General features: G+C 40.0%; 1 protein-coding gene across 2 annotated transcripts in view; it reads left to right on the top strand.

Moving 5' to 3' along the window:
* NPR3 (natriuretic peptide receptor 3) overlaps positions 1-24,705 on the top strand; it is a 46,734-nt gene that overhangs the window by 8,740 nt on the left and 13,289 nt on the right. For both annotated transcript variants that reach the window (XM_031608416.2, XM_031608417.2), the window contains exons 3-5: positions 2,976-3,142; positions 17,536-17,671; positions 21,973-22,067. In XM_031608416.2, the coding sequence (XP_031464276.1) occupies positions 2,976-3,142; positions 17,536-17,671; positions 21,973-22,067 (398 nt within the window). The remainder of the gene's footprint in view (positions 1-2,975; positions 3,143-17,535; positions 17,672-21,972; positions 22,068-24,705) is intronic.

Genomic DNA, 24,705 nt, shown 5'->3' on the forward strand with positions numbered 1-24,705 from the left:
TGGAGTCACAGGAGAAACTTAGGCACCCCTGGATGGTGATTCACCTCATTCTGAAGTGTCTGAAATGGCCTAGATGAATTGTGCCTTAAAACTGGTGATTTTGTTACCTTGGATGAAGTGAGCAGAGTGACTGGCTGGGTTGTAGAGGTCCTCATGGAGCAGGAGTTGCTCATGTAAGAGCAGCAGCTGCAGGAGACATGCTGCTGTGTTTTGTAATGTGTTTTGCATTTCAGGGTGGTATTTACTAGAAGGCAGTGTTGCAAAAGCCCCCAACAGGGATGTGCCCATTTGTGTTGGAGGTCTCAGCATCCTCTTCATTTTGCATTAGTTAGTTCAGTCTACTTGTGGCTTTTCCAAGGGATAAATTACAAATATCTACCTCCTGTTTGTGTTGTCAGAAATTCCTTGATGCTTCTATGGAATAATTCTTTTAATCATTTTTTCTGTTTCTTTGTGAGTTTTTCCAATGAGGAGCAAAATATGTGTTGGAAACTGACTTGAGGTGGTCATTGCATGCAGGAAGCAAATGTGGTAGGGAAATGTAGGGACATTTTCTGTGAATTCCTTGTTCCCAGTGGCAGGAGGTGCTGGAATTTTCAGAGGCACATGATTTAAGAGTGGATGTGACAGACGATTGGCATTTTCCCTTTAGGCTCAGATGACTGTATTGCAGTTTGTTGTTGCCCTTTGTTCTGAATATTTTTAATTTTTCATAAGAGCAGATGCATTTAATGCCAAGACAGCAATAATTGCAGATAAGTACTGTGGCAAGATTACATCCCACAAAACAATCCATGAAGGAATTTAAATATGGAAATTATTTTAGGAACTCTGTTATGCAAGTGCAACTTTTTATTCCCAGTGTCAGTATTTTTAAAAATGAATATGTACAATGTCCAAGACAGAAATTTTTTCACATTCCAACAGCACTATCATTTTTTTAATGTGAACCCACTCTTCTTAGTAGTCTGCCTTTGTAAGTGCAAAGCCGTAGGAAGCCCCTCCACGTTACAGTCTCTGTCATACTTTTTAAGTGCAGCACTTCCAAAATGCAGGTACCCAACTGGGACAGAGGTTTTTCAAGCTTTAAGGCTCCAGCAAGGTTTGTTCGCCTTTTTGCATCTTCCTATGTATTTCTTTTTTGAAAGCAGTGAAAAGGACTGGGTACTGGCAAGGAAGGAAGCAGTGCTGCCTCTCAGGGCAAAATTGTTCTGCAGGATGATAGCTGCTGTCCAATGTTTCCACCCAGTCTGACAAATGGAGTCCTGATGTACATAATTTTGACCCTAAACAAGTCAAGTTTCTTGAGTTTCTTTGTAAGAGAATGAAAGAGCTGGAAAAAATAGCTGGTGGGAAAAAAAATAATTACTGCTCATGACCAATTTTTGCTGATGCTGAGCTGTGATAAGAAAGGCTTTTCCTGGTGTGAAAGAGAGGCAAAAGAGTTTCCATTTAATGAGAGTGTTTTTCAGGGCTTGGTCCCCTTGCCGTGTGCTCTGTAACAGAAGCTGCCTTTGATCCAAAATCACCATGAGGAAAGAGTTTTTATCCTGAGAGATGCAAGTCCTTTATTGCTTTTTCCACACTCTTTGAGGAAGCAGAGCAATTTTTCCAATGCCTTTATTGCTTGTTGGTTTTTTTGTTTGTTCATTTTTGTTCAATAAAACAAAATCCCAGCAGCAGTATCTGGGATACTGGAGGAAGAGCACAACTCAGTATTCACCTGCTTTAGGGGAGGCTTGATAGGTCTTATATATGAATTTGCTGTCCCACAGACTCTACTTGCAGGCTGCAGTGCCATGTAAACATCAGTGAGGGTTTGACACCTGCACTCTGTTGACACTATGCTATTAGCATCTTCCTTAAAAAAAAAAAAGAAGAAAAAAAAAGTTGTTTATTTATTTTTAAGCACAAAGTTCCACAAGCATTCACTTATTTTGGTTCAGACAGCATCATGGTCCTCTAACCAAGCACATCCACTCTTATCTCAAGGTCACGTGTGTTCTTTGATCACCTTTGGGAACTTAGTCTTCATCATTGCTCATTTAGCCATGACAGGGAGTTTCTCACAGTTGTTCCAAAAATAAAAAGATTGTCTAGCTTTTAGTTATTTCTTTTAAGTATTTAAAGGCACACTGCTTAGGGCTATTACTATTCTCTCTTTTATTTATTTTTTATGCAAAAATAGTACAGAATCTGACCTAGGGCAACCTTTTCACTGACACCGTGAAGCTTTAGATCGGGGTTCCAGGACTTCTTAGCATCAGTGCTCATTAGACAGAAGAATTTTTCTGTTATGTAGCAGCTAGTCAACTGACCTGCTTTTAAAATTATGGTTAATTTACTGGTATTCTGAGTTAAATTATTTCCTTTCTGTGACTAAAAACAGACTAAAAAGCAGCACAGAGACAGAATCCTAATTATTTGTAAGTATTTTTTTCCATTAAGAAAAATGATGCACTGGCAGCTGCTGCATACGTGGTTTCCTCCTTGACCGCAGTAGGAGAGCTGTCAGAGAAATAGATACAGCATCTACCTCCCATTGAGGGTGTTGATCATACTATTGACTTTATTGGAGCCTTTCTGGCTGCTCAGGACTGAATAGTGTTGCCAGTGAGGTGACATGAAATAAGAACTTTGTAGTCAAATCCACCCTCACTTGTAACTTAGATCTCTGTTCAAAATCTGGCTTGTTCTTTGCTTTGAGATGTATTCTCATCATATTTAGACTTCAGCCCACCCTTTAAAAATAAGCAAGCACAGCATGGGAGTAAAGCTGTCTTTCCATTTGCACGTTTACTTCCCATCAGCCATTCCTCACTGCCTGATTTCCAGCTCTTGGAGGAGGTTCAGTTTTCCCTTGTACTCTGCCATCCGCCGAAAGTATGGGAAAGGGGACATTTGGATGGAAAAAGGAAGGTGGTCCTGTAGTGGAACCTACTTTGAAGCTGAAAATGTGCCTGTTTTTCTCTTAGGAAATGGCTCTTGGAGGAGAGGAGATAAGCATGACCTTGAAGCAAAGAAGGCATACTCATACCTCCAAACAATCACTCTGCTGAGGACCGTAAAGCCTGAGTTTGAGAAATTTTCCCTAGAAGTGAAAAGTTCTGTTCAGAAGCAAGGTCTGCATGAGGATGACTATGTAAGTACTTGGTGACACACTTCAGGTGTTAGCATCTCTTTCAAGTAACTTAAAGCTCTCTTAAAGCAAAAGTAGCAGTAAGCCTCCTCAGAACAGAACAGCTGTGTTCAGTTCTAAAAAACCTGTTGTTGCCTATACAATGTTTTTTTCTCTTTCTTCCCTGAGGATAAAGCAAGTGGCAGCTAGAATAGATGTGTTTAGGTCTGCACACCATTGTCTATGGCCACTTCTGTGCACATCCTAAACATTTATGTTAAGAAAGAATTGATGCTTGAAGAGAGTTTGATCAGTCTTCATTTGTAGTAAGGGAGGGCTGTAATACAAACAGCTCACTAGGAATAATGGCTGTTGGGGAAAAAGCTTGAATATCCTGCAGTTAAGAGTGTGAAACAAAGCTTTTCTTGCTATTATACATGCCTACAAAGAGAGTAATAATGAACCTATGAAGTCAGGTGAAATTTTGACTTCATAAACTAAAGCAGTATATTATGCTGTTTTTCAAGCAAATTCAAATGTTGCTGGGAAGTAGACTATGAAATTAATATTCTGCAGAAAGGCTGAATTTGCTTGAAAGCTGTCATCTTGGCTTAAAGAGAGAGACATCCAGAGTGTTCCTAAAGGAAGACTTGAGGGAATTTATGCTCTAAATTCAAGAAAGTAACACAAAACTCCCATTCACTAGCTTCCGCGTAGATACCTACCTCAGCTCTTTAAGAATTGTGTCTCTCTCCCCTGTGGTTCAGAGCAAAAGTGTGGATTTACTTTATTGAAACATATTAATTTAAATGTTATGTTGAGTCACGTCAGTGGCTTGTATTGTAAAAATGGAGCTTTCACAGTGTAGGAAAATAATCTTTTGTTAGCATTCTTTGCCTCACATTACTAGAGAAATCCCAGCTGGCAAGTTCAAGGTGCTACTTACTGAAGAACCTACTAAATGTGTTTTGAACAATGCATGGAACTAATCTGTGCTGTTCCTCCCTTTTCCCTCTACATGCCTTTTTGCAGATGTCACTTAGCAAGACATGTATCTTGAAAAATTGCCATTTGTTCTTGGTTGTGGTTGGTGAGAAATGCAAATTCGAATATTAAAGATCCAGTCACCCTTGAAGAGTCTCAGTCATAATGTTTTCTGGCATTTCTAATGCAAGCAGTGTGACGTTTTCCCAGATGAAAGAAAGCTTAAAATGCTGTGAGCTCAGGATGCTGTCTGCCCAGCTTGTGGATGACAGGCTCTGTTAGGGAAAACAATTTGGATCAGGAAGCTTTGCTGTTCTGTAGGATGGGAGCCCACTGCAAACCTCAAGCCAGTTCAGCATAGGTGCTGAGTTAAGGCCACTGGACAGATAAAAGCTGTGATATGGTCGAGCAGAATTGCATCCACTGTACCCTCCAGTGCCAGAGATTTTGCAAGCTGGCTGTTGGGCAGACTCCTTCAACTTTTTGTACTTGCTGCTGGAAGTCTTTTTTTCTCAGGCTGTGGTTGCTTATATAATCAGATTTCTATGTTGGCCATACTCCTGGCAGTCTCAGGGCAGCTGCAGGGATGCCTGGCTTCCCACTGCTTCAGCATCAACCTTTTGCCTAGCTCAGAGGGCTGCTGCTTCTTATATACTCTTCCTACCTGGGATTCAGAGCCTTTCACCTTGTTCTACCGCTTCTGTGCCCAGAAAAATCAGCCTTTGCCAAGCAGTGGCATGGGGCTCCCACTGCTGATATTTCTACTTGTCTGCCCACTCTTTCTTTGCCACTTGGCTTTATGAACACTTCCCAGAGGGGAAGGGAGAACAGAGAGAGCACTCATGATTTATCTACACGTACTGCAGTTTCCTTGACTTGCGGGAAACACCTAGTGGAGGCTGTAGGGATTTTGGGCTCCCATCTAGGAGCTACCAATCTTGGCTATGGGGAAAAGAAGTTAGGAAAAAACAAGGCAAAATGTCCAATATTGGATGCTAAATGTGTATACAACAAACTCTCCCACACCTGCTTTTTCACAGCTTTCTAGCAAAGTGGGGAAGTACAACTTAAGAGCACTGGGCTTGGGTTGAACATAACAAAAACACTGGATGTGTTACATTTTTATAAAATTTGTGGTGCAAAACCATTTATGATGGATTTTGCCTTTTTCCAGTTTTTACAGTGAGAAAGAGATGGCTCATATTCCCTTAACTGGTTGTCATGCTGTCATGTTGAGAGGGAAAACATTTCAAGGAGAAATAAGAAGCTAAATTGAGAGCCAGTTCCTTCCTCTTTGAAGGATATGAGTGTAGTGGATAGGCACCTCATTAACAGTACTTCTTTTGGCAACATAGGAGGAAAGTGGCAATGTTAGCCTTAAAGCAGGCTGTTTTCTCCAAGGGAAGCTGCCTGGGGAGAGGTCATTCAGATGAGAGGGCTAGGATGTGACAAAGACAGATTTTCTCTGCTGGATTCTGCTCCTCAAAACAAAACCTGTGGGGTAAGACGATCTTTGGTACAGTCTATCTCAAGTCCTATCAGCGGGTGTTGAAATATAATCCTCATCCTTTTCTGCAAGCTGTGTCCCAAGAGGACAAATTCAGAGAAATTTGGATTAGAAGCATTTAGTGTTTCTGCTTCTCTGTGTGGATTTCTGCAGTGTTATTGGAAAAGTGGGCCCTGGATCTATGGCCTAAATTATCTCATAGTGACTCTAACTCAAACAAAAGTAGTTAGTACTGCCATTTTGTCCTGGCCTCTTGCCAACACTAATCCTAAAGGCATTATTATTTAGTAAAAAACAATATAATAAAAATGGAAAATAACCAGATGACAGAAGAAAAGATAAGGGAGACAGAAGGGGCAAAGTTCTAAAACACCAGCTGTCAAACTGCTGGACTGGAGAACACATGTGGCCCTTAGAGGACTGTCGGGTCAAAGAGTATTGGTCATCGTCATATCCAGCTGTGAAATCACACAGCAATAAGTGGAAAAAAAAACAGGAAATGTGTTCTGGATGCATCTTTTCCATGTCAGAAATTGCTGTTGTTTTTACAGGAGTGTTGCAGTGTGATGGTGGGAAAAGTAAAAGAGTCCACATCTTTTGAGTGAACAGGAAGGTGTGAAAAAGGCAATTTCTGTCAGGGAATCTCTGTTGTGTAGAAAGAAGTTTCCTTAAACATTTTTTAACAAAACAGCAGTGAAATTTAAGGGATACGAAGTGGTTCTGAGAAATTATCTTATAATTATCTGGATAGTCAGTAATTGTAGAGGATAGTGTTCCCTGCCTGCACAATCCTGTTGCATGACTTCAAGAAGCACCACGTTTTTGGTAGAACGCCTGACCATTTTATTTACTGCTTACTTAGAGGCTGCTTTCTATAAAAATATACCCAAAGTGGGATTCTTTCCAAAAATCTGTTCAGATACAGAGTTCAGGCATAGATACAATAGAATTGCTTTAATGTTGTTACACTTAGAGCATTTTAATCAGCTTCTAATGTTGATTTATTACCAAGATATTAACAGCAACATGTCCTGGGCTTTCTGGAGCAATTGAGACCCTTGATTTAACAGCAAAATATGGGAATACCTCTGCTTGCAGACCTTTTGCCTAGGTTAGGCAGCAATGGGAATTGCGTGCTTTTACTTGTCAGAAAAAATTGAAACTGTCTTTGAACTGGTATGTACATAATTCCCAACAGATATTCTAGTTAAAAATGTTTATGAATAAATAGTGTTCCAGTTAAAGTATATGCATAAACCATTTTTATTAAATAATGATGAACACATAATGAGTTGGCAGTACGGTGCAGTTTGGAAGTTCTTAATGCATCTTCTGTTTTTGACTCAGGCCTAGGATTCAATAAACACTTTTTTAAAATCTAACCTGTATTCTGAGCTGGGATGATTTTACAGCCTGGGATATTTGCTCATCTGAGGTTACAGACCACCCATGGCTTGTTTTTTCTTCTCATTTAAAAGCTGAAAGCGCAACTAATTAAATATTTCTGCCATGTTAACTGCATGACAGTATTGTTTGGTGGGTGAATGCGTGGGGTTTATCCTACCCACAGGGGTAGGATAGCAATGCTGAAAGTGAGCTGCAGGAGGAGGGAACTGCTGCCCAATTTGCGTGTAAATCTTACTGAAAGAATGAGCACAGAGTCAGAGCTACATAGATTAATTAGATCAGCGAGATGCTACTACCTTTTAGAAAGGGCAAGTCTGTTATTTTTTGGTTTTAGCTCTCTGAAATGAGAAATGATCAGCATCAGAACTGTTCAAGCTCCAACAGTTAACTATAAAAGCTACGTGGGAGGTAGCTGTGCTCATAAAGTTTATCATCCTATCTACAACATCCGTGCCAGACTCTTCCCTGTGTGTATTCCTTACGTCAGCCTTTTAATTAGGATTGTATACCAGCTAAGATAAGCCTTGGGAGAAGCAAGCAATTCAGTCATGTCACTGAGAGAGATGGTAAAAATGTAACGTATTCAGCAGTGTATGTCCCACTTGTGTTTTTCAGACATAGCCAGGCAAGATTAACGACAGGGCAGGCTTTTGTGTCTCTTCTGACTGCACCAGAATGGGAGAGAGTTTGGGGGAGATTTTTTAAAACTCTGCCAGGGAATAATTTGTTCAAGTGAATAGGTCTATTCAGCTGTTGGAGTGCTTTGCTAATTGTGTTGAAAAGAATAAAAGCAAACCACAAGCTGCTTTCAGCAGCCGGAAAGAAATGGGTTCACATGCCAGCTTATTAACAAGATGATTTCTATTTGTAAAACATATTCAGGATTTTTGAGACCAGCTTTTCACCCTGTGAAATTAATGAGACTTTTTTCAATTTCCATAGGAACAGGGTTGATCTCTGAACAGCTAATTTTTGTGAACGTAGCAGACGCTTTTTTTTTTTCTGAAGCTAATTGTTTCTCAATAATATGAAAGATCACTGTTTTCCACACTGGAGTCTTAGGGAAAACTACAGTGTAATAGTATGTTATTTGCAGTTAACAGATGTCATAAAAGACAGGAAAAGGAAGAAATTATTATGCTCTTCCAGTAGATTTCTGTTTAGACTTTCTAGTCTGCCTCAGAATATTTTTGAAGCTGTTCAAACTACGAATAAGATAAAATAAAACTGTAGGTATACCTGAAAATAGTAACCTCTGAACTCTTTGGGAATGTAGAAGTTTAGAACTGATCTTCGTATACATGTTGTATATCTTCCATAGCCCTGTGTTTTCACGTTGGTTTCACAGACATTCATATTCCACTTTACTAAACAGACACACAGACATTTACGGGCAAGGAACTATTCCTTGGAAGAACCTGCTAGAAATGCACCTTATTTTCCACTAATAAAGTGTGAAAAATATGTCTCCTAGCAAAGTTAATAAACTGTTTTTGTTTATAACGTGTCTGCATGCTAGTTGCATTGCTAACGATCCAAAAGCTAGTATGTCCCATTAAGGTCTAATTTTTATTTAAATTTATGGGAATTTTGCTACTGATATTAGGTAATCCACAAGTTTGTCTCTGTACTGTTTGAATGAATGCAGGAAAAAAAAACTATGTCTTTTGCTTCTATGTGCAAAATGACACTTGGACAATGAAAGACCGTTGCAAAGTGGGTTTTTTTTGTTTTTTTTTTTTGCAGGTAGTAGATTTTACCTGCCTCTTTCTCTAAGTAAATTGTGGAAGTAACACTGGGTTGAAAGCTTCTTTTTGAAGTGTAAAAAATAAAAATAAAAAAATACCAGAACCAGCAGCAAATTCACATAAACTATGCATAAAGTGTGTCCTGTGTTGGGATGTTCCTTGTAGCAAGATGCAGTATCAAAGCAGTGTCCTGAGTGGGAAGCTGCCTGCTTTGTTCTAGCGGAGACACCTGCATGGCTCACCTCAAACTACAGAAAAATATACAGGGCAAAGGTTGCAGTATTTTGTTTTCTTTAGGGACGTTAAGAAAGGGGCAATTCTTGAACACCCAAATCGTGTATTCCTGTTTTAAGGGCTGCGGGGCAAAAGAGCTGCTGCCTCCCCAGAGCCAGATCCTACGCAGAGTTTGTTCAGCCAAGCTTTCCTGTACTCATTTGGGCTACTGATACTGCAAAATCCATCCGTAAGAATAGAAGGGGACCCTGTGATATTCAAGTGACAGTCTTCCAGGAAATTTCACAAAGGTGGAAATCAGTAATGCCACACGTGCCACACGTCTGTGAGCTCTTGCTACACTGGCGTGCTCACTGCCAAGTGCTAGAAGCTTACACTGCCTGAAAGTAGCACTAAGACAGACCCTATCCTCCAAGGTCACACATCTTTTAACTGTAGAGGGGGACATAGCAGCCCCCGTGCCTGAATGCTGTCCCCACATGCAGAGAAGGATTAAGGAGTCAACTGAACGCGTTTTGTCAGGTATTCAGAATCCGAAGGAAAATAATAAAAATAAGTCATCTATTTTTAAAGCATTTGGAATGAAAACAATTAATAGCTGCCTGGGGGTTTGCATTAGTTCTGTGCCATTGAGATTTACAAGTCAGTATGCCCCGTTACCTTGGTATTTAGTGGTAAATGATTTACTTCTCTCCCAGCACCTGAGTTTTGGTCCAGGGCACGCGTGCCCCAGGGTGCCCGGCAGACGGGTAGCTGGTGCCAGGCAGGGGAAGGCCAGAATTCAGGCTCCCGCCAAGGAAGGATGCAATCGTGGATTACTTTCATGCCAGCAAAGCTGTTACAGCCCTGGGGCTTTTAGATGAAAAGAAGAAAAGATGAAAGAACTGTCTGTCTGTATTTTTTTTCTAAAAACTACTATCTGTATGCTGCAAGGGGTTTGTTTGTTTGGATGAAAACAATGGGGTCATGTCTGTCTGTCCTCCACCTTCTCGAGGAGATGGAATTCAAGGGTGAGCCACTGTGCCAAAGCTTATGAATCCTATTTTTGTGTACCTATTCCTTGCCCTGTACTGAATAAGGAGCTTAAAAGTCTAATCCTAGCTCTGAGGGTACTAGATGGTCCATGTTTATCCAGACCTTACAATAGATTTTAAAGCAAATGCCATGTTGGATAGCTTTTGCTAACTTGCTGCAAACCAGAAAAAACATTTTCCTTCCATAGTTCAGTGAGTAAATGTGATAAACTTATGTGGCTTTTTCCTATCTAATTTTTACCAGCCCACACTCATAGTATTTATTCACAAGCTAACATACCACAGGTAAATTCAGTTTGAGCCTGAGTTTCCACAACAGTGATTTAGCAGTTTTTGCCTGAGTTTTGCATGAGAACTGATGTGATCTTGAGAGTTCCTAGTATAGGAAATAAAATACTTCTGTGATTTTTGTGGTTTGGTGATAAAGTTGAAGTCCAAAACTCCAAACAATTGCACAAAGATAAACAGTTAACAAAAAATGTCCTTCCTGTTTGTCCTAGCTCTGCATTTATTTAAACTAGTTAGCTTATTTTAGCAAGTGGAACTGATTTTTTCAGTTGAGTGACTTTGTTGTCCTGAAAACTGAAACATATTCCTGCTTGAAAAGCTAACTCATTGGCATTTAAAACTTAATACCTAATGAAAGTACCGGTGTGGTTTTTTGGCTACGAGATGTTTATCTGCAATTAAAATGTCCTATCTGTTGCATAAAATGCTAACTTAAAATGTAAGCATTCATTCCAACTGTAGAACAGGTTATCATCGAAGTACCAATGGGGTCCTTAAAACAGTCTCTCTATGACAAGCATGTTTTAATTTCTGTGTGTTTCTTCTGTGCTGAGAAGAATAGCCTGTTTAATATCTCTTGTGGTTTGCCACTGTGAGTAGAAGTACAGCTTCTGAATGTAGTTCTGTAACTCATCACATGAAGGACTGTTTGTTAGAAGGCAGGAAATCCTATAAATGGCAAATTTTTAAAATGACAGTTATACCTTTTATAGTTAACGTCCTTTCAGCATTCAATCAGTGGTTATATAATTCTGTGTGCTAAAGATCCTTTGTGTTGATTATTTACATTTAGAAATTTCTTGTGAATATGGTGAAATGTATTCCACCTTAGTTGTTGGAATCCATTAATACATGCTCTGATTCTGCCCAATAGGGAGCTCAGAGTCCTTGGAGAAAAGTTAAATACATGAATATTGTGTATGTAAAGTATTCATAAAGGAAAAATTCCCCTAAATGTTTATTTTGGAGGTATTTTGGGGTTCTGGTACAAAGCAGTGCTGCGTAACAGCTCTAGCAGTTGTACTCCTGTGGGAACAGCATTAAAACACAATGTAGAATCCAAACTACAGATGGGTAAAGTGGCTGAAATCAGCTTGCTGAAGAAGTCAGTGTGCATGTTTGGCAAAGCCAGGAATAAAGCCCCTAGAGGATTGCAGGGGGGAAGTCTGTCTCCAGAAGTGTTCCCAGTCCCCAGACTGAGGCAGTTCACACTCGCCATCCCTGTGCTCTGGCTGTGCTCCTGGAGATCTGCAGAGAGTCCTGGGCTGGGTGATGTCAGACCACAGGGTCTGGTCCAAAGTTCATGCAAAGCAGTGACAGTGAGAGTGCCTTACGTGCGCTGACTACGGGTAAGGCTCTATCTAATCTGCTGAGCTGGAGATTCCCGTGCCTGTATTTAATGGAAAGAGCAGGTTTGGGTTACATCTGGAAAGCTCTCTGCGCGGCCTGTTGGCAGCAGTCACTAGATGTTTAAAGCTATTTCCTAGATGATGATGCAAGAGGGTTTCAAGCAATAAATAAGCAAACAATAGGCAACTCTCAGAAACAGCATGGTAGTGGGGCTCCTCCATTGTGCACTTGCACATTGGCTGCCCTGCGTTGTGCAACACCAAAGTTTTACAGTGAGGCTCCCCTGCAGTCTAGCACTGAATAGGTCTCTGCTTCAATTCATTGCTGAAACAAAAGAGCAGCTTGTGGCTGTTCTGGCTGAATGACAGTAAGTAAATCTCCCAGTTTTTCAAGAATGGGGTATTAAGCAAAACAAGGCAGAGAACATAAAGAATGAGGAGGAGATAGAAGAGCAGAAAGATGGCTCTGTGATTAGTTTTCTTCCCCTACCAAGAAAATAAACTTAACTAACAAAATCCCTTACCTATCTGAAATTAGAGGCTTTTTCTTCTTTTAAGTAAATCCCAGACACTAGCTGTTAATTAATGAAAAGAAAATAAAAATACGTTTCTTTTATTTCAGCAGACTTTTCTGTTGAACAAAGGACCAGCTTCTGGTTTGCATCAGGCTTTGAAGTGGCTGGCAGTTTTTCACTGTGTTGCAGGTGATAAGTCAAGGGAAGCATTCCCTTGTCTGGTGGAAGAAGGGTTTGGCACAGCAAGCCAGCCCTACCTAGTGATCTGGGCAGGAAGAAAACTTAGAAGTTTGTTCCCCTTTCTCCTGCAACTGAGAATAGATGCAATTGCAAGAATCAGTAGAAGCTGGGATCTGTTTAAATATTCTGTCTCTAAAATGATGCTTTCAGGCTCTTTCATGCTGGCAGTCAGCAGCAGGTTTGCTATATTACACTGCTCAGTCTCAGGGGTAATCACATTCCTATTTCATCCACCTGTGCTTTCTCTCTTACACTTCAATTGAAAACTCTTGTGTCGTGCATTAGAGAGATCGCATCTCTGTCTCCAGTGCAGTCAGCATCACCACTGTACCAATACCAGGAGATGTAGAAGAGCAGGCTTTTTTCTTGGAAAAAGCTTTTGTAAGGCTAAAGGAAAGTGATGTTTTGTTCAACTGCAATGCTAATAATTTGCCAAGGTTGATATTTTAACTTGTAATTTTAAAGCAGAGTGTGACCTTAACTTTGCAGAATTCTCTAACAGGATAGCGTGCACCTCTGTATAAAAAGGCTCATTTGGATTTCTACATGCACATCACCTTCCTGTAAAAGACTGAATTCATGATCCACTGAGAAATGCAACAGTGTTTGAATAAAATAAGCAGGATGATTTATTGCTACATGACATCTCCTCACACTTGGGAATGCTCATCATCTTCTTCTAAGATATGATGTAGAATCCAGCCCCAAATTATAAATGAGGCTTTGGAAAATTATTTGTCATTTCGAAAACCAAGTCCTAAGCTCTGGTATAATGAGTTCTTGAGCAGCTTATGTATTTACACAGCGTTGGTATCAGCGACTACACTGAGAGTTTGTCCGTGGTTACATCTGTGTTGCCCAGAATTTGGCATAACGCCATGTATGCTTTTCCAGTTGTGAATTAATATTGAGGAAATAGCATTGTCTGGAGAAGGCAGGTTTCTGTAATTATAGCTGTGACAGCACCTGTGGCAATAGCACAGTATCAGCAAATAGAATCACAGAATCACAGAAGTTCCAGTCTGAAGAGTGTGTTGCTGGACCGTGAGTCATTTGGCAGATGACCAGAGTCAGACATCCAGAAATGGATGTAGAAAAGTTAACAACATGAGGGTTTCTTGGAAAAACTCATAAAATAAGCATAGCAGTTAGAATTGACTTTCTGAAGAAGGATTAAAAAGTCTGGGTATGCCCCGTGCAGTTCCTGCAGAGCCTTCGTTGGTTCTGGCTGGGGCAGTAATCCAACGACTGGAAAATCCCTGTGAATGTACTGGGAGGTAGATTCGGACATCTGCTTTGGGGAACGCTAGGTATTTGTTTTTGCACTAGAGAGATGATGATAATGATCCTCCCACCTTGCTCTGAAGTGGTATAAATTACTCTAATTGCTGGGATTCAGAGCTCAGCAGTTTCAGATGAAAGAGAATGACCTTACTTTACAGTCAAGAGAGCAGGATATGGAAAATTATAGGTCCTGCATAGTTGCAGCTTGGCTGTCTTCCATGTCGGTAGTATTTTGCATTGCTGTGTATGTTGTTAACACCTTGGTATATATGGATTGTGTGGTCACACTATAGCTGCTTGGGGAACTATATAACTTTGAACTGTGTAAAATTTATTTATGTGATTTTTTTTTTAATTCTTTTCTGACAGAATATGGTTAATTAGAGTAGAAAGGATCTGCTCATTAGTTAGATTTTACCCTGAATCAAGTGTGAAAGTAACAGGGAATATATCTTGGCAGAGGCCATCCACTGCAGCCTCCAGAGAAGTTCAGTGCTGCTTGATGACAGGCACAGTTGGGTGGCTTTGCTATGCAGCAGATTGGAGCCAACACTATTTTAATAGAACTGATGTTCAAATTACAGTCACAACATTTGAAGCTCAGCTTTAATTAAAAATAACAACAACAACAACAAAATTAAAAGCATAAACCAAAATGGAAAATCGCATCAAAAATATTTTTATTAGAGCTTTAGTTACCTATAAGATTAGTGTATATATTAATATGCCTATTAATATATTAATATTAATGCCTTTTTTTAATCTGTGTAGTTTCATCCCGAGGCCTGCCTAATGTTGAATTACACATTATTAGTTACTGTGGAAACCTTGAAGCAACCTGTACTGACATCTCCACAGTGATTTTACTTCACAGTTTTACACGAAATGCAGAATTCCTCTAGCTCTTTTTAGTCCTTTTTCTCATGGTTGTGTATTTCTTGCACTGAAGGAAGGAAGGTTTTGAGCTGATTATTGGGGTTTGTTTTTTATAAGTATTTGTTCTTACTGCCAGATATTCTGGAATCCCAGTAAATTCAGGCCAAAAAGTATAAAAACTGTTGAGAGAAAATAGTCTGTTCAGTCATTTCTAATAGCCAAAATTCAGATTAAATGTAAAACAAAACTCATGTTAAAAAAAGAAAATGGAGAATAATAAAGAAAAGCCTTCATATCATACATACATACATGAGGTACGGTAACATTCAGAGTTACTATTGTCCAAAAAGGAACTCCTGGAACTATCTGGCTTGGGACTCTGCTCTAGTAAATCAAAAGTGGTATCATGCACAGTCTGGCACAGTCTTTGCGCTGTTTTTATTCTGAGGGGTCTGTTGTAAACAATCTTAGTCAAAAGTGAACAGGAGTGCAAAATGGACCTGAATGAGCTCCGGACAGACAGAAAAGGGAACAAATGAACAACAAGCCCTTAAAAACTCTCAGTGTTACTATCTTTGTAAGATTCTTCCTCTTTCAAGTATCCTGTCCACTGTAGGTTAGAGTACTCCTGCACATCCTGCAACCCTGTCTCTATGTAGGAGCATGGCAACTTTAATGATAGAGTAAGGTCAAAGGGAAAAAAACTATATGCCCTTCATGGTGTTTCCTTTCAAGAACTGGTGCTTGAAAATGAATATGAGTATGAATAATATGAAAGTATATGGAATAATATGAAAGTAGTGAGCATGCCCAGCATACTGCTTTAATTGGAAGTGCTTTTGAGCTATAATTATTAAATAGTATTGTTTTAGGGAAACATGTGAAATGATATAGGTTACCAGTTTTACCTTGCTTTATAATGAAAGGTAAAATGATGGGGTTTGTGCAGGAGAAGCTTTGAGATGGAACAGATGATCTTCTGATGATTTTTCAGTGTGATTTTTCCCCTGTAATATGAGGGTTTTTGAGCAAGAGGCAAAGCAGGTGTCTGCTGCAATAGCTCTCCAAGTGAGATTTGCCAGCGCACATCTGGCAAGTCTACAGTGTCTACAGGAGGATTTTCAGGCCAGTTGCAAGGGGAGATCGAGCAAGTTAGCTGACAAAATGGATTTTGAAGGTTGCTGTGTTACACTGAGGTCTTTGCCATGGACAAAGGAAGTGACAAAATAACTTTCCTTGAAATTGATGCCAGCCACAAGCTGTAAATCACCCAACAGGGAGGTAAAGCAGCTAGATGGACTCATTTCTCTCCCTAAGAGAATGAGTGTCACATCAATGAAGCCCATGTTTGATTGTCCACTGGCCACTTGGGCTCTCAGGCTGGCATATAAAGCAGTTGTTGAGCTCCGTGGGTTCTTTTGTTTTGTTTTGTTTTTTAATCCTGAAATATTATCCCCCCTCACTGGCAAAGCTTGTCCTTGTTTGCACTCTGTCCATCAGCTTTTGTTATTCCACCAAAAGCCTGACTTTCACCTTTTCTTTCATCCTTTCTCTTCAGGTCAGAGTAGCTGCAGCTGCCAATTAGTCTTTGGCTCTCAGATTGAGCTAAATTGTTCTGTGCCTTGAGTAGCACTGTTGGTTTTTCCCCTGTAGTCGTGGTGCATTTTCTTAATGAAACATAGGCCAGACATATCTAAAAGTCAAATTTTAAATGTCAGAGAAATATAAACTTTTGTATTATCAGTAAATAATTCTGAAATTCTCCTTACTGTTGGCAACTGGTTTAAGAGTGAAGGAATGTCTTGCATGTAATTACATTACCAGGAGTTGGTTAGTTCAGCTCAGCCAATCAGCTATGTAATGCTTTTTATCTGTGGGGCAGTTATTTACTTAACTGTCTACATGTTTTTTATCTTTTAACTTTTTCAGTCCTAACTAAAACTGTGGGAGTTTGAGTATTTAGCAACTTTATTTAGCAATATTTTTCATTCTGTTAATATGCTGCAGTGGAGGATAAGCTTAGTCTTTCCTTCCAGATTATTTACAGAAATGTGTTGTTCCCTGGTAATGGCAATAAGAGACCCCGTTATGTGATGTAATCTGTACTTAGGCCTGTGCTAGTTTTAGTACATCAGGAACTTTTCCATTGCAGAGAAACTGTGAGTGAATGAGAACATTATTCTTCCAGCTGAAAAGATAAATCTTTCTAAATTATTTTACACAAGCCAGCAGAATGCATTGATTGAGATGTGAATTGCTGCCTACAGAACAGAAATACCTGGGCTGCTCAAGCCACGTGTGTCTGGTTATAGTAATTCATTGCTTCATCTCTGAAGCAGACCAGATTCTTGCATACAAACCTGTAATGTTTCTGCAGCATTCTGCTTTTAACTTGTTGTTTCTCACCATGATGCAGACCAAAAACTACGGGATTGCTAATGTTGACATGTGGGAGACAGAGCTGGTTTGGCACACTGATATTTTATGCGAGTTAGAAAGCAACATTTCGTTCTGTTAATGTCACTTAGTGGAAAAAAAAATAAAAGGAAACTTCTATTGGCAGTTTCAGAGAATGCATTACTATAGAGGATAAACAGTTTCCTACATTGTTCATTTGCTAGTGGAGAAATGCTCAACTGAAGAGGGGCCAGAAATGGAAGTGGTAATCATTAAACAAGTGAATCCACTAGTTGCATGCTCCAAAAAATTCATGGTAGAACATACTTCTCAATGCAGAGAACTCTGCATTGGACTCTGTGCAGCGGGACGAGGTCATACTCAGTCTGTGGGGTGAAGGCACTCAGCACCTTAGAGAAATTCACATGGTCAACCACAGAATTTGTTGTTTTAGTTAATTTGGAGATTCTCTGCAGATAATCGGTTTCATTGGGAACACATGCTTTTTCATTTGTCAATTGCCATTGCTTTTTTTTTTCTTCTTTTTTTTTTAGGTGAACATGTTTGTGGAAGGATTCCACGATGCTATTCTTCTTTATGCTCTGGCTTTACAGGAAGTCCTGAAGTTTGGTTTCAGTAAGAAAGACGGGGAAAAAATTGTTCAGCAAACACGTAATAGAACGTATGAAGGTAAGAATACATGTAGAAAGCCAGCTTTCACAGTCAAAAAAAAAAAAAAAAAATCAGGTCTTTGTTGTGTGCAGAATAAGGACCAGTGCCTGTTCCATTCTTGAGAAAGAGGAAGATATCTGTGTGAAACTATAAAGATCTTTAAGACTAGCTCACATTTTTTACCAGTCTGAACTTTTTTTGCACTGACCCTAGAGGTCTTATTCAGCTTAAAAACTCCTAACAATTTAATGACCGTCACAGATGTTGTAAAGAAATACCAATAATTTTCTCAGGCTCTTTCTTTGTTTTTGAAAAGATTACAACTGCTCACTTTACTCTTGTGTATCTATTAGCTCTGAGATTGCCTCATTTTTTCCATTTGACCTTTTTTTTTTAATCTCAAAGCCTGGGAATGGATCAGGGCAAGGAGGTGCCAGGTTTTTTGTTGTTGTTATTTCTTGCCAGGGCTCTTTTGGGCCCTGGAAGGATTTTCCTCCTTTCAGGAGCTGTGCATGTTATCTTGGAGGCAGCAGCACTACTAATCCTGTAGGCTGAGATTCTGTGGTGCAACTGGCAAATGAATGTCATCCCATTAATGCAAAGCTCTGCGAGAGCTTTTGCCAAGTGAGGATCATAATAAATTGAAGGTTGAGTGTGATGTCGTTGGATTCATCCATCATGTAATATTCTCATTCATCTCATAATATTCCAATATCACAAAATAGTCTTTTGGTTTATAATTGGCAAGATTTCCTATGGAAATCCCTAAGAGAGAGAAACATTTCCCCTAGATAAGAAGTGAATGATTAAACATGTAAGAAAAACTTGGTAGCCAGATACTCCTAGAATGCACTTGGCATTGTGAAGGAAGGCCAGAAGAACAGCAGCTCCAAAACTCATTTCTGTTCTGAAACTGTGATCTAACCAAAAGGGAGAATGGCCCCCAGCGTGGATTAAGGTAACATAGGATCTGCTTTAAATTACAGTGGTTGTAGTCATCCCATAAAGAGCCCTGCATAAGCTGGAGATTTTGCTGAATGTGCCACTACCTCCCTTAGTACTTATGACTTCCCAAACCACACAATTTTAACAGATGGATTCTGATGTCTAAGGACACAGTTCATGGTTACGCTATACTGTGCTCGCGGTTTGGCTGTACTGCGTGTGAACAGATACTCCAGCTCAGGCTTGTTTTCTTGCCCACTTTTTTGCTCCAGGAAGCCACCAGCTGTTGTGCCCATACCATTATTTTATAGTACTATGTGCTCCATGCAGGTTATGTGTCTGATTCTCACACCTGACTTGTAAAATCTGACAGGGGCACATATTCTCTTCCCCTACTTCTAAAAACCAATTTGTTGTTTCTGGGTGACTTGTCAGAGGTATTCTGAAAATGTAGCTGTCCAGGTGAGCTGGGAGGATTTGGTTGAAAAGTTCAAAATGCCATGTCACATTGCCATTTCTTCTCTGGCAGTATTTTACTGGGTATAATTTACAAAAAGAAACCTGCTTCTGAAAGAGATCTTCAACTTGTCTTGCAAGCCATCCTTTGTTCTAAGCTCCTTTCTGAGGTGAATTGCAGAGTGTTGTCCATCCGCATGTATGTGGTGCAGCGCTAAAGGAGATTTGGTTGTGTCAGTTTGATGGTTGGACTTGATCTTAAGGATCTTTCCCAATCTAAATGATTCTATAATTCTGTATTCTCACCAGAGTCCACTGCAGGACTGGAAGTTTGTAATTTGCTTTTGTAGGCCTTGACAATCAGAATTCTGATTGCATTAAGGATACTCATTTAACCGATGGCATCTAGATGTCTATTGCCTGGGCACCATATTTTACAGTTTGCTCTGAATTAGGTGACCTTCCCCCAGAAATCCAGCAGGATGAGGATGCCTTTTCCTGCAGCATATACTTCTGCCAACCACATCTGCACAGGTGACAGTGTATGCTTAGAAAAGTGTATGGCTGAGGTGATCAAATGATTTCTTAGAGCTTAATTGTCAGAGACACCACAATATGACTGCAGGAAACATTTTGTGGAGAATATTTTCTTTTTCTTGTAATATCCTCTGAAAAAGAACAAAATTGTCTATATGTAAGTATCTAACGTAATGAAATAAAGAGAGCCCAGATAAAATTCTCCTCCCTAGATTGAAACACAGTTCTTCATTAATTAAAAATTACTAAAAACACTTCTTAAGGAAGAACGTTGCAGGAAATGTTAAAATTTCATATTTTTTGATTCAGATGGAAAAGTAACGTGCAAGTGTTTCCCATTAAAAATCCCATAGGAATTCTAAGTTTCTGCAAGTTCTGGTACCTATTTCTAATAATCCAGTCTTGTCTTTCTTAGGCCAGGATGATGTCTGGCCCAGTTAATGTCTTCTGTCAAATCTAGAAACTAGACAGCTGTGTAGGCAAGGATGTTGCAGCTTTTTGTGGTGGCCACTTTTAGTTATTCAGTAGATGAGCAATTATACCCATTCCTGCAGTAATCAGATTTGCAGTTGTCCAGTTGCTTTATTGTTATACTCAAAAAATACATGCTTGACAGTAACTCTTTTGGTGAATGCTGCATATTCTGAAAATCACAGTAGGTTGAAACACTCCTGGCATTTCAATGGGGAAAAGATAAATAGAAGTGTGTTAATCTGTACCATATCTAATATTTTTAGGTATGTTGAAGGGAATTTATACTCTGGCTGTGTACCTGATCTCTCTCTTCTGACCAACAGTCTCTGAGAAGCTGATTCTCTACTGCCTGGCTCAGTCATGTAATTGGTGTAGCATGGCTGTAAACTGATGCCTGTTTAACTTGCACTGCTGTACACGGCTGTATTTGGTGTCAGGCAGTGATGGATCACATTTTAAAATATCTAGGGTGACAAAGCATAACAGCGAAGTCTCAAGTGTCTTCATTATAGTTAGGCTGGAGCTTCATCAGAGTGAACAGGTATTTTTTGATGAGTTTCAAGGACCTGTTTGATTTACACAGAATCCTAGAGTGATTGAAGTCAGCTCACCTCTGGATCCAGCTCAAGCAGAGACACCCAGAGCAGGTTCCCAGGGCCATGCCCAGGTGGCTTTGGGAGTAGGTTCCACAACCTCTCTGGGCAACAAGTATCAGCACTCAGTCACCCCACACAACAAAGAAAGTGGAGCTGTGTTCATCATAGGCAAGAGCACACAGCAAAACAAGAGGATCAGACTGAATGTATTTTCATTGTGACAGTTAAACATTCAACAGGTTGCCCCAGAGATGTTGTACCGTCTCCATCCATGGAAGTTCTCAAAACCAGGTGGAGCCTAGCCACGAGCAGCCCATTCTGAATTGCTGACTGACTTTGCTCTGAACTGAATGTTGCACAAGAAGCCTCCTGAAGTTCTTTCAAACCCTAGTTATCCTATGAGTCTGTGATTCCAAGTTTCCTAGAGTTTCCTGGAATATGAATAATAGTTGAAGGCAGAGATGGTGCTTTAAGACTAGAAAAATTCATAATGAAAGTATAATTTATTCCTCATAATCAAAAGCAAATACTGAAATCATCAGGATTCAGACATGATTTCACGTGCGGAATTTTGAATGGCTTCGTCCTTTGAAGGGCTGCTTGGGACAGTGCCATAATCTGTCAGAGTAGCTTTAATAGGCTGTATGCTGTTGAAGTCTGTAGAGCAAGACTGGCAGCTGGCCTGAGGGAATATAAGATCTTTCCCTCAGGCTTGTAAAGGAAGGAAACGAACTGGGGGTCTAAGCTGTAAGACACAAACATATTGTGCAGGCAATCCTGTGTATACAAATGCAAGATTTAATGTATACGTAACACACATAGTGCCTCCTATCCTCACTCCTTCAGTATCCCATCGGGTGAAAACAACTCTGAACTGGCTCTATGCGTGTAGCAACTCTGTAAGTCTGTAGAACATAGGGCTATGCCTCTGAGTATTCTGCCACACATGAGCTGGCCTCTCCTTATTGAGGCATCGATAGATGTTTCAGGGCTAGAATCTCTGTAAATAATCCACATTAAATGTATTTGTATTCTTGCATGCCAGCTTTCTGGATTAGGTTTTTCTCACATATTCCCCAAACAGGCTCACACATTTGATATTTAAAAGGGAGAAATGTTAAGAATTCAGGAATGCAGACACCGAGATGAAATTACAATTTCTTTTGGAATGCCAACAAAAATGCTGGGAGACTGATGAGATTTCCTGTCATATCAGTCTGTAAAAACCTGTCCACTGTTTTCTTGTTTTCCTTGGAAAGGCTCAGTATTTTAACTAATTAATTTTCTAATTCCTCACATGCCATTCTTTAGGCATTGCAGGGCAGGTGTCCATTGATGCCAATGGGGACAGATATGGGGATTTCTCAGTGATTGCGATGACAGACCCAGAGGCCGGCACACAGGAGGTAAGAAAACAGCCTGTCATCTGTTTAGTTAGAAAGCATCTGTCTGTTAAATATACACATTAAAATGATATTGCTTAACCATGTCAACCTGCAGCCCATGTAATTTCTTTAAAAAAAGAATTCTTGAAGTAATTATCCTAAACAATTTCTAAATTTAAAAATTCTTTGATAGTTTCACATGTATTTCTTCACCTTATGCTGGTTTTTAAAATTTAAAAGATGAAACCTGACCATGCTAGCAAAGCCTGATAAATTGTGAATATAAGAAATTATTGTTTAAAATACGTAAGTCCTTTTACTCAGTGGTAAGAAGGACTATTGGGCACAACATATGCCACTTGGGTTATTCCACTGGATACAGAAGGAGCAAAAACAGAAGTGAAAAACAGACTATACAAAATAGCACCAGTTGCACACAGCATGGCTGGGTTGTTTATTAATGCATGGCCCTAACTCAAGCTGTAGTAAACAGCTTCAGTTAGTTGTGCTGTTAGCTGCAAAGAAAACACTGACATAAGTTTTGCTGGTCATCTTTTCCTCTTCATCTTCATGAAGAGCCCAGAAAGCTCAAAAGTGAAGCAGCAGTCAGACTGAGCTGGACTTTCTCTGAGTGGAGTCTGGTGAAATTATTATTTTTGTCAGTGCAGCAGCAAAAACAAATTCAAGAAGCCTTTTTGCATGAGTAAGGATGTTTCATGCATTTTCTTGTGTAAAAATGATTGAAAAACTCCAGCAGTAAACCACAGGCACTACCAGAGGTAGAACTAATCATAGAATTGTAGAATTGCTCAGGTTGGAAAAGACCTTAAAGATCATCAAGTCCAACCACAACCTAACTATACTACCCTAACTAACAACCCTCTGATAAATCATGTTCCTGAGTACCACATCCAAATGGTTTTTAAAAACATTCAGGAATGGTGACTCAACCGCCTCCCTGGGGAGCCTATTCCAGTGCTTAGCAACCCTTCTAGTAAAGAAGTCTTTCCTGACATCCAACCTAAACCTCCCCTGGCACAACTTGAGGCCATTTCCCCTTGTCCTGTCACCTGTCACCAGTGAGAAGTGACCAGCCCAGCTCTTGCTATAAGCACCCTTCAGATACTGGAAGAGAACAATAAGGTCTCCCCTCAGTCTCCTCTTCCCCAGACTAAACAGCCCCAGTTCCTTCAGTCTTTCCTCATAGAGCATATTCTCCAAGCCCTTCACAAGCCTTGTTGCCCTTCTTTGGACCTGCTCCAGAACCTCAGTGTCCTTCCTGTACAGTACTCAATGTACTTTCTGGGGCAGGATGACTTCCCTAGTCCTGCTCACCACTCCATTCCTGATACAAGCCAGGATGCCACTGGCCTTCTTGGCCACCTGGGCACACTGCTGGCTCATATTCAGCTGACTGTCCAGCAGGACACCAAGATCCCTTTCCATCAGGCAGCTTTCCAGCCACTCCTCCTCAAGCCTGTAGGGTTGCCCGGGTTTGTTGTGACCAAAATGCAGGACCCAACACTTGGCCCTATTGACACTCATTTGGTTTACCTTGGCCCATCGATCCAGCCTGTCTAGGTCCCTCTGTAGTGCCTTTTTCCCCTCAGGCAGATCAGCACTCCCTCCCAATTTGGTGTTGTCTGCAAACTTACTGTGGATGCATTCAATCTCCTCATCAAGATCATTTATAAAGATGTTAATTAGAAGCAGCCTGAGTATCGAGCCCTGGGGGCCACCAATAAATCATTTATCATCATTAATTGAAGGAGTACAAATTAGTTGGGATAAGGCTGGTGTGAACAACTTTTATCTTTTCTGTTTGTTTGGCCCATTAATTCTTTATCCTCTTTATCAGTTTAATCTCCTTTTCTTAGCCTTCCTTCTGTTGTTCTTTCCCTTGCAGTTTTAATCTTCTACTTCTTTCATGTTACCTTTGACTTTTTAGCACGTTGCTCATTTTAATTTCTCCTCTACTTTTTGATGCATATACATAAAATTAGCATGCTTTACATGTGATTACTTATTATTTGTATTTGCTACATTTATTTCTGTCCCTGTGCCTCTCTCTAGAAATATTGTTTCACTGATTCCTTGCTTTATTAATTTTGCCAGTTTCTCCTATGTCAGTACATGAACTTTTATTTCTCAGCTGAGCTGAGCCAGATGATTCCATCTGGGCAGAGCTGTTCTCCAGGATCATTCAGAATTTAAATCCGAAAGGTCCTGGTAAAACAACAGAATACCTGTTCCAACAGGAGCTTCGCTGCAGGTGTGCAGGTTGTTAACCCTTGCATAGAGCCCTGCAGTTTCCACATGGCTAGTGCTCACACTGCAGCAGGCACTCATTTTTCATCTGGATGCAATGAAGAGCTGCCTCCCAAACTCCCTTAATGCATGTTTCAGTGTTTAGCCGCTTTTACTTCTTGAAAATCTGTATCCTATTTCTGATTTGAATCTGTTTAGTTTCTCTTCATAACTATTTATTGTTCTTAAGCCTTTCTGCATGCTTTCACATTTTCTAAGTCCTGATGATAGGGGAGGACTCCCCCACTCCAATTTGACAAATTAAACAATCTCCCAATTAAATCTGTTGCCTGCAAATGCAGCAGATTTCTTACAAGTTTTTAACTCCAGATGAAATACTGGAAGATAAGTT

This window comes from Phasianus colchicus, chromosome Z, assembly GCF_987193195.1.
Source record: "Phasianus colchicus chromosome Z, bPhaCol1.hap1.1, whole genome shotgun sequence".
In the NCBI taxonomy this organism is placed as follows: Eukaryota; Metazoa; Chordata; class Aves; order Galliformes; family Phasianidae; genus Phasianus; species Phasianus colchicus.